Raw genomic sequence first — 26273 nt, 5'->3', positions numbered from 1 at the left:
GAGGAGAAGCAGCGCAAAGGATCTATTCCTTGGAATAGCAATGGTGCTGCATGGCCAAAGCTCTGGAAAATAGTCATTTGCATACAATTTTATTCCTAGCCTTCCTCTGGGAAACACAGAATGGATTCTGGAAAGAAACCAATTCCATTCGGCAAATGCTTCACTTCAGGAGGGGCCAACAGTACAGCCCAGTGCTAGTCTGGCCATATACAGAGTTTGTCTACTTCTCCTTAGCACCAGAAAGATTAATTTTCCCTATTGGTTTCAGGAGTTCTCAGCCCAGGGAAAATCCATCCATCCTGCAAGGCCTGAAGTTTGGCCTGCACTCACCAAAGGTGCGATGGTGCTTGGGTGGTAACAAAAGAAGTTTTCCCTCCATAAACCTCAAGAGCAGGATTTGAAATATATGCTAATAGGCAAATAGTTTCATTAGTAGAATTGATTAGAGTTAGTGTTTATTACAGAGATAAACTAATTTCTTAAACTTTTAATTAAAGTTGGCTTAGAAGTGTTAAATGTTTAAAATGTTATTTTTACTCTTAAGCTAATACTTACATTGGTAGAAGTAATACTTTTTCCTTTAGTGATTAAATAAGCAAACACCTGAGAAGGGCAGGAACTTTCTTGACAGCCAGCTGAGAGACAATATGAAAATAGAAACAAATATTTCTACAATTTCTATTATTTTTTCCCAGGAGTATTTTAAAAATATTTACCTCTTATGAAAATAATAAATTACCTCTAACGAGTAGATTCAATGCTATAAAGAGAACTGCTCACACATACTTTTTCCTATTCTTTTGTCACTTTGAGTACATTGTATTTCTATTTTGATAATGTATTGTCTTTGCTAGTGTGTGTAAATTTATATAGGGCTTTCCCTACATGAGCAGAAACAAAAGATTACCAATTGAGGCTGCTGAAGTGCTACGCTCTTTTGTCAGTCATCAAGTCAGGTTTTATATGTTTAAAGGGCTTGTCGCTTGTTTTGTCCCCACAAGAATGCCAACTAAAGCATGCCATTATGCAGCTCGCAACAAAGTCTGAAATTATCACATGGGATTGAGTGCTCCTCTGGGTCAGAGGAGTTGCATGGTGCATCTCTGACACCAGGCAATCCCAAGACTGTACAAGATGCAGAAGATGGCTGTTGGCTAAGCAGAGATAGCCACATCTGCCGAGATCCCACAGCAGCATCGATGGGATACAAACAGAGGTCATGGAGCCTCTTCGGTCAGGTGAGATCTTTGCTAGATTGCAGAGAAGGGTTTTTTCAAGTCCAGTGTGTTAGTCTTCCAACAGTAACCATACAGCAAATGCAGTAAGGCTAATTTGTGGCTGAAATATTGATTATGATAATCAGCCTGCCATAGCATCCCCTTTTAAACAACGGTTACCACACAGGAGACTACAGAGGCTTGGCTGCAATGCTCAGTTTCCCACGTGTCTGTCAGCTAAGATTGCATGTTATAAAGTGTGATCCATAGGAATGGCATGGGCTGTGCACAGGTGCACAATGTTTTACAGAGGTATTAGGCTAAGGTGGGTGGACTTCTTAATAGCTGCATTTGTAGCTGTCGCAAAATGAGAAATTCCCTGGGATCTGCAAAGTAGACAACAGAAAAGAAAAGTTTTTGAGGAAATCAAAGCAAATCAGGTCTGTTACTAGATATGTTCTTCTTGAAGACTGAATAGGCCTTAAATAGAAAACTAGCCAGTATCACCTGATTCTAGGTCAGTCAGGCACAGTTTGTTTTAGGATGACTAACTAGATGCAGTTGTACCTGATACCTCAGAAAAACTATTAGGAATTAGCTCCTCTCTGTCCTTGTGGACATTTCATTCATCTCTGCATGTCAGTCCTGGGTGCTTTCCTCCAGCCAAACTGTTAGATCCCCCTCAAGAGAGGAAAAAGGAGGTGCAAAGCTGTAGCTCATCAGGCTGAGACAGGGTTTTGATGACACTATTAGACTGTGAATTCACCCTTAACTCAACCACCTTTCCCAGGTTAAAATGAATACAAAAAGAAAGATTTATTTTTGGCAAAAGTTTATAGACACTGGTGAAGAAATAGAAGTAAAAATGCCCCATATATTATCTACCAGCACTAAGGTGAAACCTTAAAGATCTCCCTCTCTCTGTATTTAGCTACCCTACTACAGCTACTCTTCTGGCCCCCTTAGGCTTGCCTTGTCTGCTCAATGTCTCAGATTACATCTGTCGGTGGGGATTCACCCCTTCTTTGTGAAACACGTCAGCTGTTAGAACCGTTTTCTTGCAGTTTCCTAGGAATTTGGATCACATGCAGCTTCTCCAAAGCTCATTCTCCTTTAGCTTATTCAGGAGATAGCTTGGCTACTTCTCCATGCCCATGAATCTGCCATGAAAAGATGAAACTCCCCATAAATATTGTCGCACGATTCAGAACATGTATTTCAGTGTGAGTTGTCTCCATCTACAGAATCTTATATTCTGTATATTGACAAACATTTAATTTTAATACACACATGGTATAAAGACATGTAGCTCACTACTGGCCACCGATCGAAATGAAACATGCTAGTTGTCAGCTACATATGGCTGACAGATTCCCTAAAACTTGTGTTTCAGGGATATTGTAACTGCTTTTATGATGGTGGGATTTGTTGGAGCTGGGAGTTTCTTCTCACCACAGGCGTGTTATTGCATATATCTGCTACTTGCTACCTCATATTGAATATCTGTGTACCAGACAGAGCACCCAAATGCAGGAAATGTGGGAATAACACAATAATGTGGATTATTTTAGATTTTTTTATGTAAGGTACACAGTTGAAAACAGAGGGGTTATATAACTGGAATGGCCTGCTCACAAGCTTTGTGTATATCTGGAAAACTCGGTGCTGATGAAGTGAACCCAAATTTGGCAGAGGAACAGCTGAGTGTGCTTGCCCAGGTGGGCTATAGCGTTTGCATTCTTCTGCTCAAGCTGGCGGTGGTCCTCCAAAGCTCACTTTTTGAATGAGAAAAGCTGAGTGTCCAAAATAAGTCCCAAGCAACAAAATACTCGTGTTACTGTCTTACAAGATACTCTCACTATCTGCTTGGGGGATTTCATGCACACACACAGAGTTTTATTTCTCTCATATTTCTTCACACAAAGTGAAAAAAAGCCCTGCGGCCTGGGATATCCCCATGTGCAGAAAGCAAGAAAACCTAAGGAAAAGCTTCCATGCTTTCGTGATCCGTTTGTCTAGGTCCTTCGGCCAGGAGTCCAAAACAGTGGTTTCCAGCCTTTTTTTCATCCGCCGTCCCAGCTCCCCTCCTCTCGGCCCCCGCAGCAGGCTGCCGGGCGCCTCTCGGCCTCCCAGCTGTGACCCCAGCGTCGCTGCTGCCTGCCCGGGGCACTTGCAGCCCCCCACCGCCGGTGGCTTTGGGGAACACAGTACCTGGGAAAGACACAACCACCAAAAAAAGGTTAAAAAAAAAAAAGGTTAAAAGGACGTTTGTACGTGTGACAAAAGAGAAGGCGTTCTGTGCTTCCCACCCAGCCACGGCCATTTTTTTCCCTTGATATTGCTAAACAGCTTAATGTGGAAACGTGACTGCTCTCTGTGACAGGTTGTTTCATCTCTTTTTTTCTTTCCCTTTCCTTTCCGGTCCTTTCTGTGCAGCCGGCCGCAGAGGCAGAGGCGGGAAGCCCACGGCGAGGCGCACAAGCAAGGCAGGTAGGCGAAGCCCCATGTGCATGGCCCAGCCGGGCCCTTGCCCTCGCGGCGCCACTGCCCCCGGGACGCGCCCGTCCCCGAAAACTCAGCGCTGGAGGGGATGGGTGTCAGGGCGGCTCTTTGCAAAGATGAGAGGGGCGTTCAGGCTGGCTGCTCTCGCTGGGGAAGAGCCACCGGCCAGCGGGTGGTGGCAGCGTGGGCGAGCAAGCTCACCCCCGCGGCCGGGCCCCGGCGGCGGCTGTCACTGTGCAAGGACGGACACCTTTCGGCTTTTGCGCAGGGGCTGGCGCCCTCCCAGCGAAGCAGCGGAAAGGAAAAGCATCTAACCATGGAAATCGTACCGTACATAGGACTTGTGCCATTTAACAGGATCAGGCGAGGCCTGGAGGGAGCCAGACCGAACTGCCAGACCCCCTTCGGGGGCCCCGGTTTGATGTCACGGCCATTTTCCGTGGCCTCTGAGGTGGCTTGCTGCCCGCGGCCGCACAGGATGCATGGGATTTGCGTCGAGCGAGGCACCAACCGGCTGGGACAGTATCTAGGTCACGTATATCCCCCGCCGTCCCCCGCTGCCGCCACGTAAGCGAGGCCGGCAGCTCTTTGGGGCCAAACGGCGTGGTGCCGCCAGCGCAGCGGCCGACGTCGCTGCGCCAGGAAAGCCCCTGCGGCTCCCTGCCCTTCCCGTTGCCACTGCAATCTCCTTAGCACTGGCATTAAGCGGAGCCAAATTTAGACAGCGGCAAGCGCAGGGCTGCTCAGCGGAGGCTGGTCGGCGTGCAAGTGAGCTGCCTGCATGGCAGTCCGCGGCGGTGCATGGGCAAAGCCTCCTCCTCCCCCGACGCGGCGCATCCCAAACCCCCCGGCTCACCCGCTGGGATTTCAGCTGCAGCTCCTGGTGGGACACTTCCCTTTTTGTGGTCGGAAAGGCAGAAGTAAGAAGCTATAAATTACGTCAGTTTGGACAAAAAAAATGTCCTGCCCCCTCCAAACCCCCCCACCCTTATTTTTAAACTGACTTACCAGTTTCATGAAAAATCCAGTTGTTTCACTGGAAAGATATTTTTACTTTTCAATGTTCAATGAAGACTTTAACAGCAAAATGAAAAAATCCTATTTATTTGAAATTGAAAAAAGAATTGTATGCCATTAAGCTTCCGAAAGAAAAACACTTTAAACATTCTTTTTTTTGGCAGGCCAGAACTGTTTTCACTCTTTATATTCTGATTGTACTCCTATCCTCTTCATCAACTTCAAAATGGGAAAATTTTAAAGAGTGTCAGTGAAAAAAAAGAAAATTAACCAACCATTTAAAAAAATAAAAACACTAGTTTTAACTCTAACAAAGGTCAGAGTGTCGATATGGTAGTTAGGTGTCCATAAAGTATTTGGTTTAGACTTAGAAGACCTGTAAAAGTTAGTACTAGACAATATCATATGAATAGATGATGTATCCATAGTAAATAAATTAGAAACCAGTGAGTGAACTGGCATCTCAGAAGCTCATTGTAGATGGAGAATTGTTACTGAGCACGTTGTTTACAACAGGAATGTGAAGAAATCTATTATCTGCCTAGGGCTATACACTATGTTTAGTAATGAGCTGATAAAACATGTGAAACAATTGCTAGTGAAGTTTATAAGCAACATAAAACTGAGTGGAGAGGCAAATAATTGTCAGATTTTGTCAATCGTACCAAGAAATCTAGATCCCAAATTGCTTGAACAATGTGTCTTTTGATGGCTAAAAGCAAGGTCATTAGGAGCAAGGCATGTAGGTCCCAAAGGATGAGACCACACTTCGGAAGGGAGTTAACCCATGAAATTCATTATGTATGAGCACAAGCAAAAGCAGTGGGTAAGGAAGTATAAATATCACTGCATATGATATTTGAGGAACTGTGTCCAATCTCTAAAATTGTAGGAAGGGAAGGAACCCCCTGAGTCCCCAGATTTCATCCCTGATGACTGCATGGACTCTCTCTCTGACACAAACACAAGGAATATCCCCTCCAAACCTCAGTTTAGGAGAGCAGAACCTCACTGCTCTGTTGAGATAGAAACATTTTAATTTTAACCCTAAATTTATTCACTATTTTTTTGTACAGTTTAGTTTGTTCTTGTGCTAACATTGTTGTTTCATTTGACTAGTCCTTTCACCTCACATTCATTCACCCCAACATCATATGGGCAGACACATTCCCTCTCAGCTTTTCTTTTGCTAAACTAACCCCTCTACCATCCCAGGCTCTGCATTGCACTGCTCATCCTTCCTTCTACCTGTTTCAGAGAGAGCTTTCACCAGTGATCAAATCTACACACAAATCTCTCAGATCAAGTCAATGACCTGCTAACAACACTCCCAGGCCTCAGCTGAATATAAACCTTTACCTCATGCACGCTACCACCGCATGTGTCTTTTCACAGCTCAGAAGGTCTCTTTCTGATACACCACTGGCCACCTTTCTTCTCTGCCATTTCTAGACAACTGTGGTTCATAGCCAAATATTTTGTTATTAAACACCAAGGGCATGGAAGTGCATTTTTGAATTACTTACCTGCACCCTATGCCTGCTACTTTACTCCTCAAGTTCACCTACTTCTTTCTGGATGTTGACAAAGAGGAAAAGACTCTGATAAGAGCTGCGAGAGTGGTTCAACTTCTGGGACACAAGCTTTTCAATGAGACAGGAAAGAAATGCAGTGAGTTTCTTGTAGCAAAGAGAGAGTTTAGAAATTGTTTTGTTTTGGCTTATAGACATCTGGTTTGTGAGGTCACTTCTATGTAACAAAATAGGGGCAAGATGCTGTGGACAGAGGCTGAATTAAATAAATCTAAAGTAGAAGCAGGGTGCACCTTTTAAAATTCCATGTGGGTAATTAATTACTTGAAGAACTCACTGATGGATATAGTGAACTCTTCACCCTTAGAAGTCATTAAACTCAGACTGACTGCCTTTCTAAGATGCTCTGTAGTTCGGGTAAAGCTATGGGTTTGAGAGAGGAGTCACTTCCAGCTTCTGTAGGACAGGACATGAAAGCAGATTATTGTATTGGATTCTTGTGGTATGACTGTCTATGAGCCTATGAGAAATACAGCATGATTAAGCAATCATCTCATTTATGAAAAGTTTATCTCGCGAAAATATTCCCCTTTAAGTTTCTTTATTACTCTGGTTTTGTTTGATCTATTTCTGACTTGTTTTTATATATTCGGGCAAGTGTCCCTCTAAGCATATCATCTTTTTTCAAACTAAGAAACAGCAAAATCTTTCCTCCCTTTTTTGAACGCTCATGCTGTCTTACCAGCTGTCATGCGGCTAGCTCAGAGTGCAACAAAGGTTTAATTACATTACAGAGCTATAAAAGAGCTGCTGCAACTACAATCCAGACCTCAGTGCTATGGAGCTGAACATTATTTTCACTTTCAGAGGTGGATTCAGAGGATGAGCAGACCATCCTCTGCCCAGCATTTGATGTGACTCTGCCAGCATCTGGAATGACCCTTTCCAAACCCTCCAGTCTTTAATGCTCCTTTTTATTCTTATTAGAAATCTAGGGCAGGAGCTAATCATTTTATCCCAAGCTATGGGGGGGCCTGCCTCCTGGCGCGGTTCCCAGCCTATCTCCATTTTGTTCCTGGGTTACAGCCAGCAGCTTATTTGATATATTGTTTCCCTAATTCCTCTCCTCATGCCTTGTCATAAATCACTGTCAGAGATGCTTCCTCCGTTTCCATTTCCCCACTTACCCATGCACACTGTTTTTCTAGCCCACATGTTTGAATGATTGTATCCAAACAGTATTAGATGCACAGATTATTTTACAGAGACAAAAGTCACAAAACAAGTGTTTTATGCTTTATCATAGCTGTGTAAGCACTGAATATTGAATACAGGAATTATTTTTTGATGACTTGCTACCAACTATTCCAAGCAATCACACAGTCATGGTGTAAGAGGCAAATGAGCAAGAATGGGCTCTAGTTTTAGGACTGCAGTGAAACAGCATACTTTTTACAGGCGCTGATCAGGACTCATAGCTGTGCTTCTCTTTTCCCATAGCCCAATTCTAAAACGAAGCCCCGACATCACCAAATCTCCACTGACAAAGTCAGAGCAGCTGCTGCGAATAGATGACCATGACTTCAGCATGAGACCAGGTTTTGGAGGTATGAAACATGCCCATTTGTCAGTGGTATTCTTCTCCACAACTTTTTAATACCGTAACACAAAGTTATATCAACAAGCAGATCGACAAAGCAGAGCCTTTTCTGTCTCTAATTTCTGTTATTTTGTGTTGTGGATTCATGACACACTTGGGGGGGTAGGGTTGCAATGAAATAGCCTTCCTCCTTGGCTGAACAAATAGCTTAATCAAAGGCATGGAAATGTGAATAGAGGCAATTTAATATTTTTGGTATTCAATGACACTTTCTTCTGATAAAATCAGCCAGAACAGCTTACATTTATTCCTAGATGACTGGAATTCTAGGACTTTGTCTTACTATGATAACGTGTGTGCATAATCAAATGAGGTTTCATATTTACAGACCTGGCCATTTTGTTTATAATAAAAAAAATATTTTGACTGCTGTGTGTTAATACTTTGCTCACAGTTTTGTGGCTGTGTGCTACAGCAACCTAAGCTTTTAGACAAATGGATTAAGGAGAACGTGCTTTCTTCAACCTATCGAATTAAAGAATGTTGTAATTTATCTACCCTTTCTGGCTGACAGATGGTCATTCAAATCCAGTATACCATTATATTCTCTGATAGAAGAAGATTTTATTGTTAAATGCTCAATATACAAAATACCAGCATGTTCAATTAATTTAAAATGGTTTCAGTTTCATAGCAGTCCACTAATGTGAACATTATTTGTCTTGACAGATCTCCTGTACTGTAACTGCTAGAGGTATGCAGGGGCTAGTCAAAGTCTGGAGGAAGAGTTAAAACCAAAATCCCTGTTATGTCCCATCATAGTCTGATCCTTCCCCTCAGGGACCTCAGACCCAGTGGCACATGCCTGTGTTGTGTAACACAGCCTCTCCTTCACAGGCAGCCCTCTCGCCTTCTCATCCACACCAAACACTGAATGATGTAAAAACAAAATACTTGGAGTAGCTCTCATGGATCTTATTAGTCTGAGTGGAGAGCAGAGGAAGTGAGGGAAAATTATGAATAATTCTCCCACATCCTCTTAACTGCACCTCCGTGGCTCTCTGTATGAGTGGGATGCACTGGAGGACTGTCAGCCCTTGACTTAAGCACTAGAGACATTATTTTTAAATTTTGAAGGGACAGGTGTAGAAAGAAGGTCTCATTCTATACTGAGAATCTGGCAGCTCCGCCAAGATTTTCTGCATTTTGAATGCATTGCAAAGCATATTATAGCCTAAGAAATGTGCATGTTGATTGCTAGAAAATGTAACAGTAAAAAGTAATATAGTGGAGAGGAAGTCAGTAATAGGTCAGTCTAATTGCTGATTTTTATTGCTATTAAGAAGTTTTTGTTATGAATTCCAGTCACTGCTACCATCAGTTAGTTTACTATTGTTTCTTTCCTAGACTGAACACCAATTTTCATCTTTAAGATATGAAAACCAGCTGGTTACTTTGTCTGACTGAGTTTATACTTTTTCAACTTTTTCTCCAGGCCCTGCAATTCCTGTTGGTGTAGATGTCCAAGTTGAAAGTCTGGATAGTATTTCTGAAGTGGATATGGTAAGAATCACAGCATTGTTGAGGTGGGAAGGCACCGTTAGAGATCCTCTAGTCCAAGCCCCTCCTCAAACAGGGTCAGCTAGAGCAGGTTGCCCAGAACCATGTCCAGTCAGGTTTTGAATATCTCCAAGGATGGAGACTCCACAACCTCTGGGCAACCTATTTGACCAGAATCTGCCAGCAAAACTACCATTTTATCTCTCTAAATGTCTCAAAGCAAAAGGAAGAAAAGTTAATCGGACCTTTTATTTTCTCTAGGACAAAATGAAATAGTACTGCCAAAACTGCCCCAAAGGATTTGGGTTTTATGTTTTGTTAAGAAGTGGTAAGACCTGAAAGCTCTGAGGAGAGGAGAACAATTAATGTGTTAGTTTTATTACACTTTGTGTGATACATTGCAGGCACAATCTAGTTCCATGCATGTACTGAGCTGGTCAGGGGCAAGCTAGCTCCAAACCAGAAGCCATGTAGCTACCATTAGAGCAATGCTGGTTCAGACTGGTAAGTCCTGCTCTCTACAAGGCAGCCAGAATGAGCAACAGGCTATATACGATAGTGCCAACACACCTGTCATGTGGTAGCACTGCTGTGAGAACAGAAATGCTTGCCATTTAAATGTCACCTCAAAAGACAGGCTCTATCTTCAGTCAAATTACTCATTCCACTGGGAAGTGCACAATCGCAAGAGGCCGAAAGTTTTCTAAGGGCAAAACTTTCTCTAGAATCTGCCTTCAGTTCATTAGCTGTTGTATCGCCCTTGTTGTGTACAAAGGACCAATATAAGGCTCTGTAGGACCTTTCTTAATCTTTGCACTGATGGTAAAGAAGGATTTCAGGGGCACACAGGACTGATGGTGGCATTCTGCACAGGCTGAATTCATTACTCAGTCTTTCTCCTTCATTTCCTATGCACCATAACTTAGTAATGTGAAAACTGCCAATTTTCAAATACTCTGAAAGTGCTGTGGATTTTGGACTTCATGATTTTCGCTTGAGAAGCTTTTGTCATCAGAAAACACCACTGAAACTAGAGTATGATTTCTGGAAGAGATTTTTCTTGGAAATATTTTACATACATGCATGACATAACCAGCCATGCAGGAGAGTGGGAACACAGAGGGAGAATGGGAGATGGCCCCCACATATACACTGCAAGATCTACACCAGTTTTATGAATCCTTTCAAAACCCAGAGCTTTTCAGACTGACCCTGTTAGATCATTTCTGGAGTCTCAAAATGGCTCAGTTTTTGCTTTGTAAGAAAAAAAAATTCACAGCCCAACACAAAATAGTTTTCAAAATTTTTCGCTATTCCAACAAATGTATTAACAGTTCTGATGATTTCACAGAAAGCCCAGACTTCTGTGCATTCCTAATTAATGACTGCAACAGGGCTAGAAAGCTCTCATCTGACCTCTTCCCATGTCTAAACCAGGAACACAGTTTTGTGGCCACACAGTCAGTGTTTCTCATTTAACTGCATCCAGGTTGTTGCCCACTGCGTGTAGTGTCCCTACTCTGTGGTTTGTGGCCAGCCAAGCTCCTCTTACCTGAACAGCAGAGTCCCACTGACGTCCATGGTTTCAGCGCTGGTCCCACGCCAGCAATTTCTGAGAAAACTGATGTAAAAGTACAGTGTGTGGGATGAGTGGGGGATCAGTGAGGTGAAAGAGAGCCTTTGTCTCTCCCTTGGTCTGACAGAAAAAAAGAGAATCATTCAGCCATTTGATGGGAATGTTTCACCCACCAAGGTTTCTGATCCTTCTTGGGAGGTTTCTGAGTATGTTGGGTTATTTCCAATTCACTTCTCTTACCATGTGGTTGAACTAAACACTCCTGCTCTATCCAGCCTAAAGATGTTTCAGCACTGCTGACCTGTATTATTCAAAATTTGAGAGTAAGGCTCTGCTAAAGGTCAGCGAATGTTTATTCTTGCTCCATACGGCATAGAAGTAGCCCAGTAGCCATTATCAGTAACTTCTTCTCAGATGAGAGGCAGTAACGGAGAGTAACAGCTCTGTGTCTGTGTGTGTGCATGTGTGTGTGAGCACACACGTGCGCGTGCACACACACACATACACACACACATATCCTACTCACATTCAGGGCTGAGCCAAACAGGACAGCTTACAGCATGGACCAACAGTGCAGGCTCACCCACCTGACTTTGCCCTGCCACGGACGAGAAATCCTTGTACAGACAGGGTATCATATTGCATCATGTCTATTCAGCATCCAACATAGACTCTGCTGTGGGATTATAACCCTGGTCCTGCCCCTCCATCATGTAATTTTAGCTTTTGCGTGGGCTGGGATATTTGCAGTCAGCGTGGACTTCAACCACTCACAAGGTGGGGTAGGATTACAAAGCCGAGGCACATCAAGGTGCATCTGGAGGCTACACAGCGTCTGTCCATGTGCACATATTTTCCCAACCCATTTGAAGGCCTCCAGCCATCTCTCATGTTTCTAGTACTCTTTGTGCCCTGACCTAGAGCCATGGGGGCTCTCAGCTTTTGCTTCTCCTAGCATGTTCCCAGGCCTGGTGGTTGTGCAGAAAGTTTGTGAAGGTGGCCAGAGAGCCCTCAGAAGGCTTGAACACTCAAAGGCAAAGGGGAAGAACTCAAGATTCATGATTTCAAAGTAAAAAAAAAAAAAAAAAAAAAAAAAAAAGCTCAATTTTTAAGCAAGCATTATGATTTTGAGGGATTTCCCCTGGTTTTTGAATGCTCCTCATAGTTTACCGCACTCCCTTCCTGGGGCTCCAAGGAGGAAACATGAGAGCCTTTCGCATCCATGCCAACCAGGCTGCTGCTGCCTGGCCAGCCAGTGCCACCCAGATGGCCTACATTCCTCAAACACCTTTCTCCCTGATGCTGCTGTAGACAACATCACGCTACAACACCCCGTCACATGGGAAAAGTACTTTATAGCTTCAGGGAAAAAAACATTCAGAGTCAATTCTGGCTGTTAGCAAAATAACGATGAGAAAGATTTTAAATGTCAGAATCAATTCTTTTTAACTCATGCAGGTTTATATAAAAAGGCCATAGTGATTTGCAAGATCATTGCTTGTTTGCTTTTTGAATGAACATTCATCGATTACAGAGTTCTTCACTGTGTACTAAATTTCAGTTTTCCAAGTTAAATATATCTTTTCCTTTTCTCCTATTTTCTGACTATTTACAAGAAAGTGATAAAGTAATAGATGACATTTTAAAACTTCCTTAGGATGTCAAAAATCAGATTTTTTTTTTTTGTCCAATTCATTTTAAAATTTATAACAATCTATTATGGACAATTGACTCTGAAATTAACATGGCTTTTGTGGGCTGTGTGGGGCAGCTGCTTTATCTGGAGGAAAGACTGGAAGAAGAAAAAAAGTCAAATTGCTATCCCAAAATTGGAAATTTCTTTGCAAAAAATAATGGGAGAATAAATAGTGTCTCTGAGAAATGGACCAAAAGAAGAGGGAGAAATTACATGGTTGTTGATTGGGGGAATTTCAGATGACACATTATAAAATATTGTGGTTCCCAGTTTAATAGCAGAAAACTAGGATTAATATATCATTTCTAGTGAGAGCTGAAAATACTTGATTTTTCCACAGCAACCATAAATGCAAATGTTTATGCAAGAAAGTGAGGCTTCTCTTAATTTATTACTGTTTAAAGGAGATATTAACCGGAGTCAATGAAAAAAAGTTTTCCTGGATGATTTTCTTTAAACCTGTATAGAGGAAAAAAGTCTTAAAGAATGCTATAGAATGGACCAAAAGAAAATAAAGAAATGACATGGTCATTGCGTTCGGGGAGCTTCAGTTGGATGCAGTGTAAAACATTTCCAGGAATTATATTGGCCTCCAGTGTAATGCTAGCATAGCTGGGATTAATAAATCACTTCTGAAAACAAATTGCAAAAAAACATATTTCAAAGAGATTGGAAAGTGTTGTGGAAAAAATGAAAATGACAAGTAATTTTGAAAAATAGCCCAAATCCATCTGACTACCCTGACTCAGGTACCATGGCAGACTGGTCGGTCTCAGACACTTCCCTCAGCTTATGGGCAATATATTATGTTACACTGTAAGTCCCCATGCTTATAGACACTTATGCATGAGCTTAATGCATCAGCTACGTGCAGGGATCCTTTGAAATGAGGAAGGAGGCAAACGCAAGCATATGTGCTTCTGGGGTCAGACCCAGAAAATACAACGGAGCTAAAAGAGAAGGAACATATATCAGAAATATGTGGGGAGAAAGAGCAAAAAAAACTCCCCAAATTTCAGCCAAGTACAGAAATCCTCTCTAGGTCAAGAGAAAAGGAAAAAAATAAAGCAATAATAAAAAGATTTAAGAAATGACAGAGTTTGGGCCTGGTCTCTCCTGTTATAAATCAGTCAGATCAAAAGAGCTGTGCCAGTCTATGTCATGTGGAGATCTACCTCCAGCTGTGATAACCTCAAATGGGAGGAGAGGAAAATCATGTCACAGGAAAGCCTGATAGCTCTGGGTTTCTGTAGGCTTCAAACACCAGCTCCTCTCTGTGCAAATCTCACCTAGAAAATCCTTACATAAGCCTCATGCCCTTTAGGACCTTGGCTGAGACTGCATGATTTCTTTGCATAAACGTACCTATGTTGATAGACTAGTGCCCTTGCCATTGCTGTGATGGAGGAAGTGCTCCCACATTTCAGTGGCTTCCTCTGGCTGCCTGGGTGAAGGCAGTTGCTGGAGGAGAGGTGGAGGCAGCTCGGGTAGCAAATGCTTGCTCCTTTACCATCGGCTCCATAAATGCATCTTCATAGGGTTGGGGGATTAAGTGGTTGGTAGCTCTCAGCACCTACCACTGCCTTGGCATACCTGCCCTCTGGTCCTTGGGCTGGCTCGCAGACAGGAAAACACAATGTTTCATCTGTCACCTGGAGGGCCTCCAATTCTGAACCAAGTAAATCATTCTGACCTGAGGAGCAAGCAAGCTACAGCTGATCTTGACTGCTGCAGCTTGGGGAATGGATGTGTCTTCAGGAATGGTGCTTTATAACTTGCTGTTTGTACCAGAGGAAAGAAGTCATTGCAGGCAGGTGGGGAGAGGATCTCCAAACTTGCCTATGGCAATGAGATGTCAATTGTAATACAAACCTGTTTCTTTCAGGACTTCACCATGACCCTTTATCTGAGGCACTACTGGAAAGATGAAAGGCTGTCCTTCCCAAGCACCAACAACCAAAGCATGACGTTCGATGGCAGGCTCGTGAAGAAGATCTGGGTCCCCGACATGTTCTTCGTCCACTCCAAGCGTTCCTTCATCCACGACACGACCACTGATAATGTCATGCTGCGAGTCCAGCCAGATGGGAAGGTACTTTATAGTCTCAGGTAAAATTGCATTCAGTCAATGATAGTTATTAGTGAAATGAGAGAGAAAGCATGGGGTCTTCCTGTATTTCATTTTTGCATGGCTTCATGCCAAAAATAAACAAATAAATAAATAAATAAATTGAATGTATTGACTAGCCACTGCGATCAGGAGGAAAAATCCCCTTCTCTTATCAGAATAAAAATGCACATGGTCACAGGGAGGCCATCTGGGCCAGTATTATATAAATAGAGGGAGAATCAGGGCTGAAACTTCATTCCTAGGAAGCAGTTTGTGTCACCTTCCTCAAGCCAGTTTTTGTCCCTCCAGACCGTCTGCCTTGAGAGCAGGATTTCCTTACCACTTACCCCTGTGTGATTTTTCTAGCTCCTTTGCAACCCCTAACACACCACATTTTCATTGCTTGCTGAACCTCACTAGCCTGGGTCCTGCTGGCAGTAACCAATGCTAGTTCATTAAGTGCCCTTTGCAGGAAGCGATTTTCCTGGTTCCTGCCATCAATGCCTCTTTGCCTTGTATGCATGATTGACCAGCCGCAGACTGCAGTTCCCTGAGTGAGCTTACCTTGGAAAAGCAAGGTGTGATCACTGCAAGGCATTGCAGAAGAGATAAGGCACAATCTAAGGAAAAGGGCAATGTCTTATAATAAACGGAAGTCCAAAGCAGTTATATCTATCCACTTACAGCAGAGTCTCAGGACCTAGTGAAAAGTACAGTTACTGTTTTTACAGGTAATTACAGAGAGATACAAATTACACTGAATACAACTTTACCTTTATGTTAAGCAAGAAAACAGACTGAACATCCTTAACCACACAAGCAACAAACTTCACCACGAGGGTGTATAGCTCCTAGTGACTCACATGTACAGCTAGAGCAGCTCAAACACTGTGCTAACTTTAGACCCTTCTGCTTTTTATGCAATATCTATTCCATGTGAAATGCATGAATGCTCCTTGAAGAGAGTGTGGGAACAAGTAAGAATTGTGACATCTAGTTTAAGGGTTGATGCTAACCCTGCCTGGCTTTCTCCCTTATTTTCTGCCTGGTGGAACATCTTTGAAGGGCACATATTTCTCCATGCAGAATAACCCAGCTGTGGGAACACTCTCTGGAGAGATAGGGTGTTGAGTCTGCTATGAAGGGAAGTGAGTGTAAATTCACATGTTCCCCAATGAATGGCAATTCTCTGGTCATTGAGCAGTTAAGCTGGCAGGGTGGGGGGGTCTGTCAGAAGCAAGGAGGTGATTAAAAGAAAGTACAGGATCCCACAGACTGCTCTTGCTCATCCTCGGAGACCCTCACCATCACAAACTCCCCATGTGAAACAGGCAGGACAGGCTCAGCCTGTGAAACTTGGTGGGGGTTAGGTGTGAACTGAACCACTCAGTCCTGCCCACATGGAGACCCTAACGGGAACATGCAGGACCAGACACCAGGCACCTGGGGATGCCTGTGCTGCAAACGGAGGCACTGCTGAGCTGTCAGTGTCAGGGGAGCTGCAAAGTGTGAGGCAATGGGTGGGGGGGAGTCATTCAGGATTGCTGCTTGCATCTTAGACATCTGAATTCCCATAGAGTCCTGGATGAACTGAACTCCGCTCCTCTCCTCAACTCCTCAAGCCAGTTGAATCAAGATTTATGGATGCTCCCAGTGCAAATACAAAGTTATACTATTAAAAATGAGGTAGATTAGAGAAGGACTAGAGTTTTTGTTTTATAGTGCAGAGCATTTCAGTGGTCGTGGGTTTGGACCAGCTTCAGTTCTGACTCTAGGTACTGTCTGTGCCCTCTAGTGGCTGATGTCAAGGTATGATAGCCAGGTTTTGAATAAGTAGCTGGGTATTCAAGGGATGCAGAGAAAACTACAAAGGGTAAAAAGTTTGCTCTCTGCCCTTTCCCATTTTCTTCCCCAATCTTTTTTTTTCATCTAGTAGGAGTTTATGGTGGCCTTTCTAGTCATCTATTCTAACACTAGTTTGCTGAGAAGAAGAAATGGCTTTAGCGTAAGTGGAATGGCTTTAGCTCAATGGAAAGTGCTTTTTTTTCAATGGACTGTTACTGGCCAGGTAGTTATTTAATAACAAAACAAACTTGCAGCTTTAGTATTTTTCAGTCACATAAGAAGTCTAGATTTTAATGGACTGGTTTTTATTATTCCTAGAGTTACAGTAACAGCAATGTGTAACATGGATTTCAGTCGCTTTCCCCTGGACACACAAACATGTTCCCTGGAGATTGAGAGCTGTAAGTACAAGGGAGGTGTGTGTAAGCCAAGGGGTTCACATTGTGGCCTCCTATGCCCAATTATAAAATAAGCAGCTGGTAAATAAACTGGAGGTCTAACCCAAGTGAGCAAACTTCAAAACTGAGAAGAAGTCCCCCTGCCCTTAACTGGTTTTTTGCTATAATTCTTTTAGACAGTGTTTGCAACAAGAAAATATACTTTAAAAACCATCTGCAAATGCTGTCTTGTCAGTGTCCCCTCCAAAAGTCAACTGGGTTGCCCCAGGCTTCTGCCCCATCTAGGGCAGTTTGCCTGCATGTCAGCAGTGCCCAGCAGCATCCATTTGCCCCAGGTATCTCCCCCCACCAATAGCTATTAAACACATAAAAGAAAAGTTCTCAATCCCTTCAAGTGCACCCTTTGCTTATCCACAGTATATAAGCCACAATGCAGCAGCAACATAATCACCGTGCCTCTTAAGTTTCTTACACCTGTGTGAGATAAGCCAGTTTATACCCCCATGTAGCTCTGTTGTCCAAAGTATGATTTACATATGAATTTCCTGGATTTCATACAGATACATTTAAAACTTTCAGTTTTTTAGGTTATTTTTTTAATCTTTCTTAAGTTTACAATAAGTAATTATAATCCTAATTCCATTTTAATAGTTATGTGCAATTTTTTTCTCTCTGTCAGGGAATAGCTGTTATTAAATTCATCTAAAAGCATTAACATGATCATATTTTCACATGTATTAAAAGTACGAGACCTGCAACACTCATGTGTGCATCACAGGCAGAAACTTTACCTGAGAGTTTGTTCTCTCACATGCCTCAAACCATGGATAGTCTGTTCCTCCTGTTACCCCAAGCAGCCTGTTTCTTCTAAGTGTCCCTTCCTTTGCTTCTGATTTTAGGTGGATTATGAGGGACATTTTTTTCAAGTTCTGATGCAGTGGGCTACCTGATGCACAGATTATGCATGTGAAAATATGTTTAGAGGAAAAAAAGTGGGTTACAAAACATATCAGCCATCAAGACCGAGGGCTGTGACCATCAGCTGGCCCTTTCCTTTCCATAGCCATACCCACAACCTCTGTGGCTGTCAGACAGCTGGTGGCATTCAGCTCTTTTACCCAGGACCTTACATTTAGCTTGGAATATGCATTGGCATGTGCTGAGCTGTAGGTGCAGTAATGGCTGTTTCAGTGAACTGCACCAAGGTTTGCTGTGCTTCCCTAGATGCCTACACTGAGGATGACCTCATGCTGTACTGGAAGAATGGGAATGACTCCCTAAAAACGGATGAGAGGATATCTCTGTCCCAGTTCCTGATCCAGGAGTTTCACACCACCACAAAGCTCGCATTTTACAGCAGCACAGGTGGGTAATGGAGCGCCTGGTGGAGAGTGGGCTGCAGGAAAGGGGTCGGGCCCAGCCCTCTTGCCCTTTTTCGTAGAGGATTGTCCCATTGGGAGGTCCCAGGGGTGCCCATCAGACCGATCTTGGCACTGCAAAAGGTGCCAACTATCCCCAGTGCAGACTTCATGATTTGCTCACTGCGCTGCTGCCTGCACTATGCTGTCCCTTCCATGTTAACACTTACAAAATTATCAGGTGCATTTTTGTTTAGAAAGGCATACAAAGCCAGGACCCTGATTTTCTAAGGCCTTTGCACCCTGAAGTCCTTTAAGAACTGACTTGCACAGAGGATTTCCAAAAGTTGACTAGCACTTGCCAAAAGGGAAAGTTGCTTCAGACTGACTATTTCAAATTAATTTGATGTTCCTCTTCTGGAATGAGGAGTGCCTTATTCTGAATGCACTTCATTTCTATGGTTAGAAAATCTGGAAAGGCTATTCTTCCTCAAGATCACACTAGGCCTTAATATGAATTAAATGTCATGGGTGCACAGGTTAGGTTATCTTCTCTGGAAGATGTGGTCCTGAGAGATACTTAGACTACAGTAGTCAGTTCAATAAGGATTCTTTTCTGTAAGCTGCAACATCTGTGGTCACTGTTTGTGTTTCCCAAAAAACGAATGTGGCACTCCTTCACTGATACACCATCACCTTGCCTGAAAGCAGTTTGACTTTGATGCGACTTCTCTGTTTTCTTTTCTGTGTTATACAGGATGGTACAATCGCCTGTACATAAACTTCACCTTGCGCCGACACATCTTCTTCTTCTTGCTCCAAACCTACTTCCCTGCCACTCTCATGGTTATGCTGTCCTGGGTGTCTTTCTGGATTGATCGTCGAGCAGTACCTGCCAGAGTCCCTTTAGGTAAAAATGATCTTATAGTCAGCAGACCTAAGAGACAGTTGCATGCAAGGCCCTGACTATGAAGACAAATCAGGGAGCAAATGCCAAGCTCTGCTTTTATTGCTTTTAACAGATACATAACACATACAGAACCAAAGGCTCAATATCCTTCAGAAACTTTAGTGAGCAAGAACGTGAAAATCAGTATTAGCAACACTAGCAAACCTTGAATTTTTCTAGAGGAGGAAGGGTGGAGGTAACACAGCAAGCTGAGCTGCATTGTTCAACTTGTTAAATAAGATGGTACTGCAGTGTGAGGGATTTAGCTTCCACTTCTACATCGTCCTTCAGACAGAGGAAGCCACATGTCACAGGATTTGCCATAGGAGCAGAACTATGCTATGGACGTGAATCTCCTTTTACAGTGGATGCTTTGTCCTTAATGAACTACCACTTGTGTTTTTACAGACTTTTAGTCCAAGCTTCCTTCCATTTACTCCAGGGAACACATTTCTGGACTTCATTTATTGTTAAAATTATATTCTTCAGGGGAGAGCATATATACAGCTTTAAGGGAGATGGCAATGGGGCATGTCCATGTCCATGTTCAGAAGCAGTATCCAGTGCCTTGAGAAACCAGTAAACAGGATCATAAATGTCTGGGCCTAGGCTCTCCAAGAGACATAGGCACTGCCTTTAGAAGCAGTTAGGCACTTAGATATTGCTGTGAATTCAGTCCTTTACACATACATACATCATTTCAACTTTTGAATGGATTATTAATGTGAAATAATTAGTCCTTGTAATAAGAAGGCCACAGACAGCCTCCCTCAGAGACAAACACTGAACTATGGAGACTCCCGTCCTTGTTGGTGTGTTACACTCGCCTACAGGATAATGCGGGACAGGATTTCCCCCCACTGGGCCCCATTAGTTCCTCCTCTAACCAGAAAGGAACTCAAAGATTATGTCCTTAAGGAGAGCTGTGATATAGCTAGGAGAATCACTTGCACATAGTGTGCATGCTGCATAGGACCCTGTGCCAAGAGATGGCCTGCAGGAACCAAAGGGAGGTGCCCAGGGAAGAGGCAGCTCCTCTGCAAGGGAGCTGGCTGTTGGCTGGGTCTTGCATTTGCATTTAGTATGCATTTAGTCTTCTTCGAGGCAAAAGCCTACCCTGCAAGTCTCCTTCTCTGCTGGCTCCTGGAGGTTTCCCAACCTGGTTGGAGAGGGTGAAGCTGCCTGCTCCTTGCGCTGAGCCTGCTTGGCATCCTGCTGCCAGGGAGGTGACCTGCTGCTGAGTACTGGGGAAGCGCAGCTGCAGGGACAGGGCACCCCGGGCAAGGTGCAGTTGGAAAATACAGGGCTGAGGAACCTGGTGGATGTAGGAGCAGTGGACTTGCTCTGCTCACATCTGTGCTGCTGAAGTGTTGAAGTAGAAGCTCAGATACTTGTAGCCCTCAGGGAATTGTCCTGTACCATGTGATGGTGCCAGCTAGCACAGAGGCACAGCGCTGCTGCCTTGCAGTGAGGTTTCTCGTGGTGGACGGGAACCAGGTTAGGAATACACTCAAATCAGAATTAGTATTACCCTCACAGAAAAGATAGGAAAACCCTGGTCAGAAATCAGGGCTCTCTTGACCCTTCCCAGGCAATGAAACCCATCACTTAAATGTGAAAAATAATACGGTCAGGTAAACTCAGATCAGGAAATTATATCTGCATCTGGTGTTTGTGATAAAGAGGCTGGCTGGAACATGCCTTATGGGCTCTCTCTCCTGGTATATTCCCAGGGATAACCACCGTGCTGACCATGTCTACGATCATCACAGGAGTGAATGCCTCCATGCCCCGTGTTTCCTACATCAAAGCGGTGGACATTTACCTATGGGTCAGTTTTGTGTTTGTCTTCCTCTCGGTGCTGGAATACGCAGCAGTGAATTACCTGACTACAGTGCAAGAGCGGAAGGAGAGGAAACTCCGGGACAAGGTGAGGTTTTGAATCTCCAGTGCTGTTCTTTGCCACTGGAAAAAGGTGCATCAAATGTCTGGGAACTATCTAAAGTTTGCAACTACAGTGTTTTGCTTTCTGCTGGCTTGGGAGAATGCAATGCTTGCAAAAAGACATCATCAGTAAAGTATTGCTGGTTATAAAGATTAGTTATAGATACCTGACACCCAAGCTCACTGGTGTTTCTTCAGGTGTGAGGGCAGCTGCATCTCCCCACATACAGCCCTCCACTGCCAGTATAAATGGAATAGATTCTAGTATTTTACCTTCAAATATTTTGTTATTTTGGAGGTACAAGTACAAACCTGTGAATTGCACCAGATGGATACTGCGTTTTGGGTGTCAGACAACAAGGCAGATTTCCCTCGTTTTTCCCCAGACAGTGCCTAGACTTATACATAATTGTCCAGAGTTCCCCTTTTTGCCTTTTAGGTAAATTATATACATAAAATTATAACCACCCAAAATGTCAGCCTCAGCTCTTCTCTTCAAGCCGGGCAAGCCTCAAGCATCCCTTCTCACAGGTTCCCTCCGCCCTTTTTCTGGTTTTCTCAGCTTCAAGGTACTGGCCCAACCTTTATTCACAACCTGATACCTGTGCTTTAGCCAAATGAAGTTTTATGCTAGAGCATAGCTGCTCTTTGTGCAGCTCTGAGTTGTCTTGCAGATGTGAAACTGGAGAAGGAAAAAAAGCTGCTGCCCAGCTCCGTCCTTGCCACGGTTCTCGTTCTCCCTTTGGTGTCCCAGAAGCCTGAATCCACAGGCTTTTCTTCCCTCTGCCTTTGTAAGGGGAACATGGCTCTGTATATATATCTGGACATAACTCATAACTGTGTCCACAGCTTCCTTGTGCGTGCAGCCTCCCTCAGCCGCGGCCCATGATGATGGATGGCAGTTATAACGATGGTGACGTGAATGAACTGGGGCACTATGTGTCTGAGAATGGAGACAAACAAGACAGAATGATGGTGCAGCTGGCGCTGGGGTCTGAAAGGGGCTCAAGCAGGAGGAAAAATCAGAGATATGTCAGCATGCGGATCGACACTCACGCCATTGACAAATACTCCAGGATAATATTCCCTGGTGCATACATTCTGTTTAATTTGATATACTGGTCCATTTTTTCATAAACATACATAACTTCTGTATTCACAGAGCATTGCGTCATTTTATGAAAGTGCAGTCTCACAGGCTAACAGGAAGAAAATGGGAAATGTTTTAATTTGAAGAAAAATTGTTTTCAGGATTTCTATTTTTTTTTACTATATATGTCTCATCTGTGGCATAAATATCTCTGTGCAAGTTTCACATTTGAGCTAAATATAGGATATACAATCTAACATTTTATACTTAACGCTGTGCTATGTTCCTTCTTGTGCCTCACAGGCCACTGTAAACTATTTTAATAAGTGACAGTAATTGCCAGTTGCTTATATACAGTGCATCCTCCATTTTGTGACCCTGAAATTCTAACGCTCTAAGTACTTGAGTGCAGGCATACATTTCTGGACTCAGCAGACCTATCACATTCAATACCAACAAATACAAAGAATATGCAAATATATGTGTGTTTGCAAGATGATGGTTATCAGAAGCACAAATTGTCCAGCACCAGGAAACACTTTGGCAAGGTTATTGATGGCTGAAGTGTGCTTCCACTGTTTAAAACATGCTGCGCTAGCAGTACTGAACTGACAGATCCAAGTAGTAATACATTTTAGGATTCAGCTCTGTCTTGATCACACTTAAAAGCAAAGTAATCTTTCCAGCCTGTTTTGACTATCCTTTTAAAATTACTTATACTGTACACTTGCTAAGGAATCCACCCAGTCTGGACGAAAGTCAGATTTTCTTCAATGATAACTAAATCACAGGAGCTCTCCTTGGATTTGCTAACTTGGGTCAGTGGGAATTTTGCTCTTGAGTTTCCTGGGAGAGGGAACAGGGTTTTCTACAAAATGTTGCACTGAGGACAAACAGATCTACAACCCCCCACCTATTACAGAACAAACCACTTCTCTCTGAGATTGTCTAGGTGTTACTGGTTAGTAACAGAGTTGCAGCTTGCTGTAAATTCTTGTTCCTGCTAAAGCCATCAATAATTCCACTCTCTTCCAGGAAGAACCTAGTCCATTTTTAGTAAAAACATAATAGAATGATGCTCAACAGGTTACAAAACACTTGTAAGGCCTTTATATCTGAGTTACTAAAGATACCATGCCGAAAGCTTTGGAATGAAGTAACAGGAGTTTCCATTTGCGGACCCAGGTACCTCTAACCACCTCTGCTTTGATGCTGCTTCCACCGCGCCAGCACCCCACTGCCCCCCATGCCCATGCTTCCAGGGTAGGAGCAAGGAGACACAGCGGAGCTGAGGGTACTCGGCATTTACTTAAGTCCCCGCTCTCCATCACATTTTCTGCACAACAGCTAGCCAGCGTAACTATTCTATATGGAAAAGGCAACATCTGTAATACAGAAGTAGCAAACATATAAATTTCAGGAAAATAAGAATGTGCTGAATAGAGTCAGGGGCCCTTACAGTAACAGCATTACTGAAGATTTCTCAAAGAAAGCTGAGTTGCTCAGTCAGTCTGCCATCATATCTTCTCTGTATATATCTATATGGCTAAACGATAGTGGCAGGTGGCAGAATTTTAAACACATGCACACTTTTGCACACAGTTGTAAAACTCTTCATGTGCACAGGAACAACACTGTTTCCTGCAGAGCAGATGCTATTGTCTTTTACACTTGTAGCTGCTCTAAGGATCAGACCAAAGAAGTGGCATCTCCAAAAGGCAAATGAACCTTCTCACGTGGCATCTGCTCTGGACCAACTTATCTGCTACTCTGTGCACTGTGCTAGACATAATGCACATTGAAATTGTTTGAATGCTGCTGATTCTTGCTTTTAATTTCATATGTAAATAAATTTAATGTAAAAACACTCAGCATTTCTTAAAACTGCTGAAATCATGACCTGCAAAAGCGTAACTGCACTGCATACTGCACTTACAGCCTACAATCCACAGGTAAGGCAAAGAAATCACATAAGTTAAGATCATTAAAAGACACACACAGCCATAAGATAATGTTACTACTAATTTCTACATAGCTTTTTTCACATATACATACGATCTGAGCTTTGTCTCACCAAGTTTCCTTCATATTGTGTCATTCTCTAGTGAGTTTTTCCAAGAGATGAAAAAATATATATTTTCTTAAACCATAAACATTTCAATCAGATGAAGATGACTGGCAAAAGCAAATGAAAGGCTAGCCATGAGGTTTGGTCACACTCCCTCAGTCTGAATGACATTTTACTCCACAAATAGCTCCAAGATTTTGGGGGGATGGCTTGCATAGGAACGTATTCAGGTTCTCAGCATTACAAGAACGCATTCATTTTCATGATTATAAGAATAGCACAAACAGGAGTGCCAGACTTTGTAATAAGCTGCCCAGATATTAAATATGTGAACTACACTACTTCGTAAGAAGCCTAATGCTATGTAGTTTGCTGCACTAGTACTTTATATTTCCTTGTAGGCTCATTAACTTTATACTACAAACATTCTTCAACCTCTGACCAGCATATTAAGGGAGATTTTGAAGATACAAATGGCAGCTGGACTTTCAAGTTCCCTGACTTTCAGTGGGAGACTGGTTTCTAACTGCTTGTGGGATTCTGAAAGTTTATCTTCTGATATGTCTTCCTAACTGGACTCCCCAGCCTCCATGTTTGGATTTACAGTGTTAATTTTTGTGTTTTACTTTGGAAACTCTAGTGCCTTTTCAATCTTATGTATATGTGTATATATATGTATTCTATAACAACAGGATATGTCATATACAGCCCGTGTTTGCTATCAAGGATTGCAACCATTAAACATACTTACATAAACAGTTTGGGGAATTTTAACCTTCCAGCATATGGTTTTGTAACCAGTCATTAACATTCCACTCCTTTTCATTTCTGAAAAAAACACGAGGGATTTGTTTGTTTTGGCTTCTTTCTAGAAACACTCAAAACCACAATAAAATTCCACATTTGTACAGCACTGGGTGTTCTCTACCTTCAAAAGAATTATCTCCATGGGTTTCTCAATGCACATATGAGCTTTTTGCTCAGGACCTGATCCTGCCAAATACTAGATGTCCTTAAATTCAGTGACACTGGTGTTGAGGGATGCTACAAGGACGGCTGCATCTGGGATGTGGGCACCCCTGCTGCCCAGCTGCTGGCCCCTGCAGCTGCTGCCCGGGCCCACGGGCACGATGATCCGTGTGGCCAATGCAGAGGCGCCCCAGGGCAGTCCGCAGGCCACACAGGTTCGCGTGCTCGGGCCCCCGCAGCTGGCACCGAGACTTTCACCAGCGCGGCTGCCAACACCAGGACTCCCACACGGCCGGCTGCTGGCACTGCAGACACAGCCACCATCGCCCACGGTCTGGCTCCAGGTGCTCATCTGAACTCCCTCACTCCTGTCTCTCCAAGTTGCTGGTGCCTGGTGCTTACAGCACTTGCAGTCGGGGCAGAGAATGAACTGACATAGAAAGTTGGTTAAGAAAAGATTTAATGGAAAGATAGGACAGACTGGAGTGATCAGACGCGGGGCTTGCTCAGACAAGTGTGCTGACCAGCCGCCCCTTATACTCGATGTCTCCTTTCATATCCCCTCCTATATATGCTCCCTCCTTGTTCCTCCGCTCTCCCCTTCCCCCAAATATTCCTTAGAAAGTTTTACATAGTCCCACAGGCCCCTCTCTTATCTAAAAATCCTCATGTTCATCTTGTTTCCCTGTTCTTATCAGTTAGAGTCCAGGTTGGCTGTATCTGCAGTTTTGTATTGGCCCGTTGATGAATGACTCAAGGATTTTCTCTTTGCCATCATCTTCATTACTGCTTGCCTACGAGGTTTTGTGTCTCTGTGCGTCTTCTTTATTGCTGCTTCCTTT

General features: G+C 43.2%; 2 protein-coding genes across 2 annotated transcripts in view; one reads left to right on the top strand and one right to left on the bottom strand.

Moving 5' to 3' along the window:
• GABRR1 (gamma-aminobutyric acid type A receptor subunit rho1) overlaps window positions 1-25220 on the top strand; it is a 41147-nt gene extending 15927 nt beyond the window's left edge. Inside the window, exons 2-10 of the mRNA XM_026093426.2 lie at window positions 3654-3707; window positions 7769-7875; window positions 9364-9431; window positions 14586-14809; window positions 16974-17056; window positions 18278-18418; window positions 19169-19321; window positions 21094-21290; window positions 22154-25220. Of these exons, the coding sequence (XP_025949211.1) occupies window positions 3654-3707; window positions 7769-7875; window positions 9364-9431; window positions 14586-14809; window positions 16974-17056; window positions 18278-18418; window positions 19169-19321; window positions 21094-21290; window positions 22154-22441 (1315 nt within the window). The 3' untranslated portion in view covers window positions 22442-25220. The remainder of the gene's footprint in view (window positions 1-3653; window positions 3708-7768; window positions 7876-9363; window positions 9432-14585; window positions 14810-16973; window positions 17057-18277; window positions 18419-19168; window positions 19322-21093; window positions 21291-22153) is intronic.
• PM20D2 (peptidase M20 domain containing 2) overlaps window positions 2049-26273 on the bottom strand; it is a 48821-nt gene continuing 24596 nt past the window's right edge. Inside the window, exons 6-7 of the mRNA XM_064508772.1 lie at window positions 25214-25290; window positions 2049-3428 (exon numbers count right to left, since the gene is read on the bottom strand). Coding sequence (XP_064364842.1) covers window positions 3123-3428; window positions 25214-25290 — 383 coding nt within the window. The 3' untranslated portion in view covers window positions 2049-3122. The remainder of the gene's footprint in view (window positions 3429-25213; window positions 25291-26273) is intronic.

This window comes from Dromaius novaehollandiae, chromosome 3, assembly GCF_036370855.1.
Source record: "Dromaius novaehollandiae isolate bDroNov1 chromosome 3, bDroNov1.hap1, whole genome shotgun sequence".
Taxonomy (NCBI): Eukaryota; Metazoa; Chordata; class Aves; order Casuariiformes; family Dromaiidae; genus Dromaius; species Dromaius novaehollandiae.
Note: the sequence above shows the minus strand (reverse complement) of the source record. Positions and strands in the feature narration are given on the sequence as shown.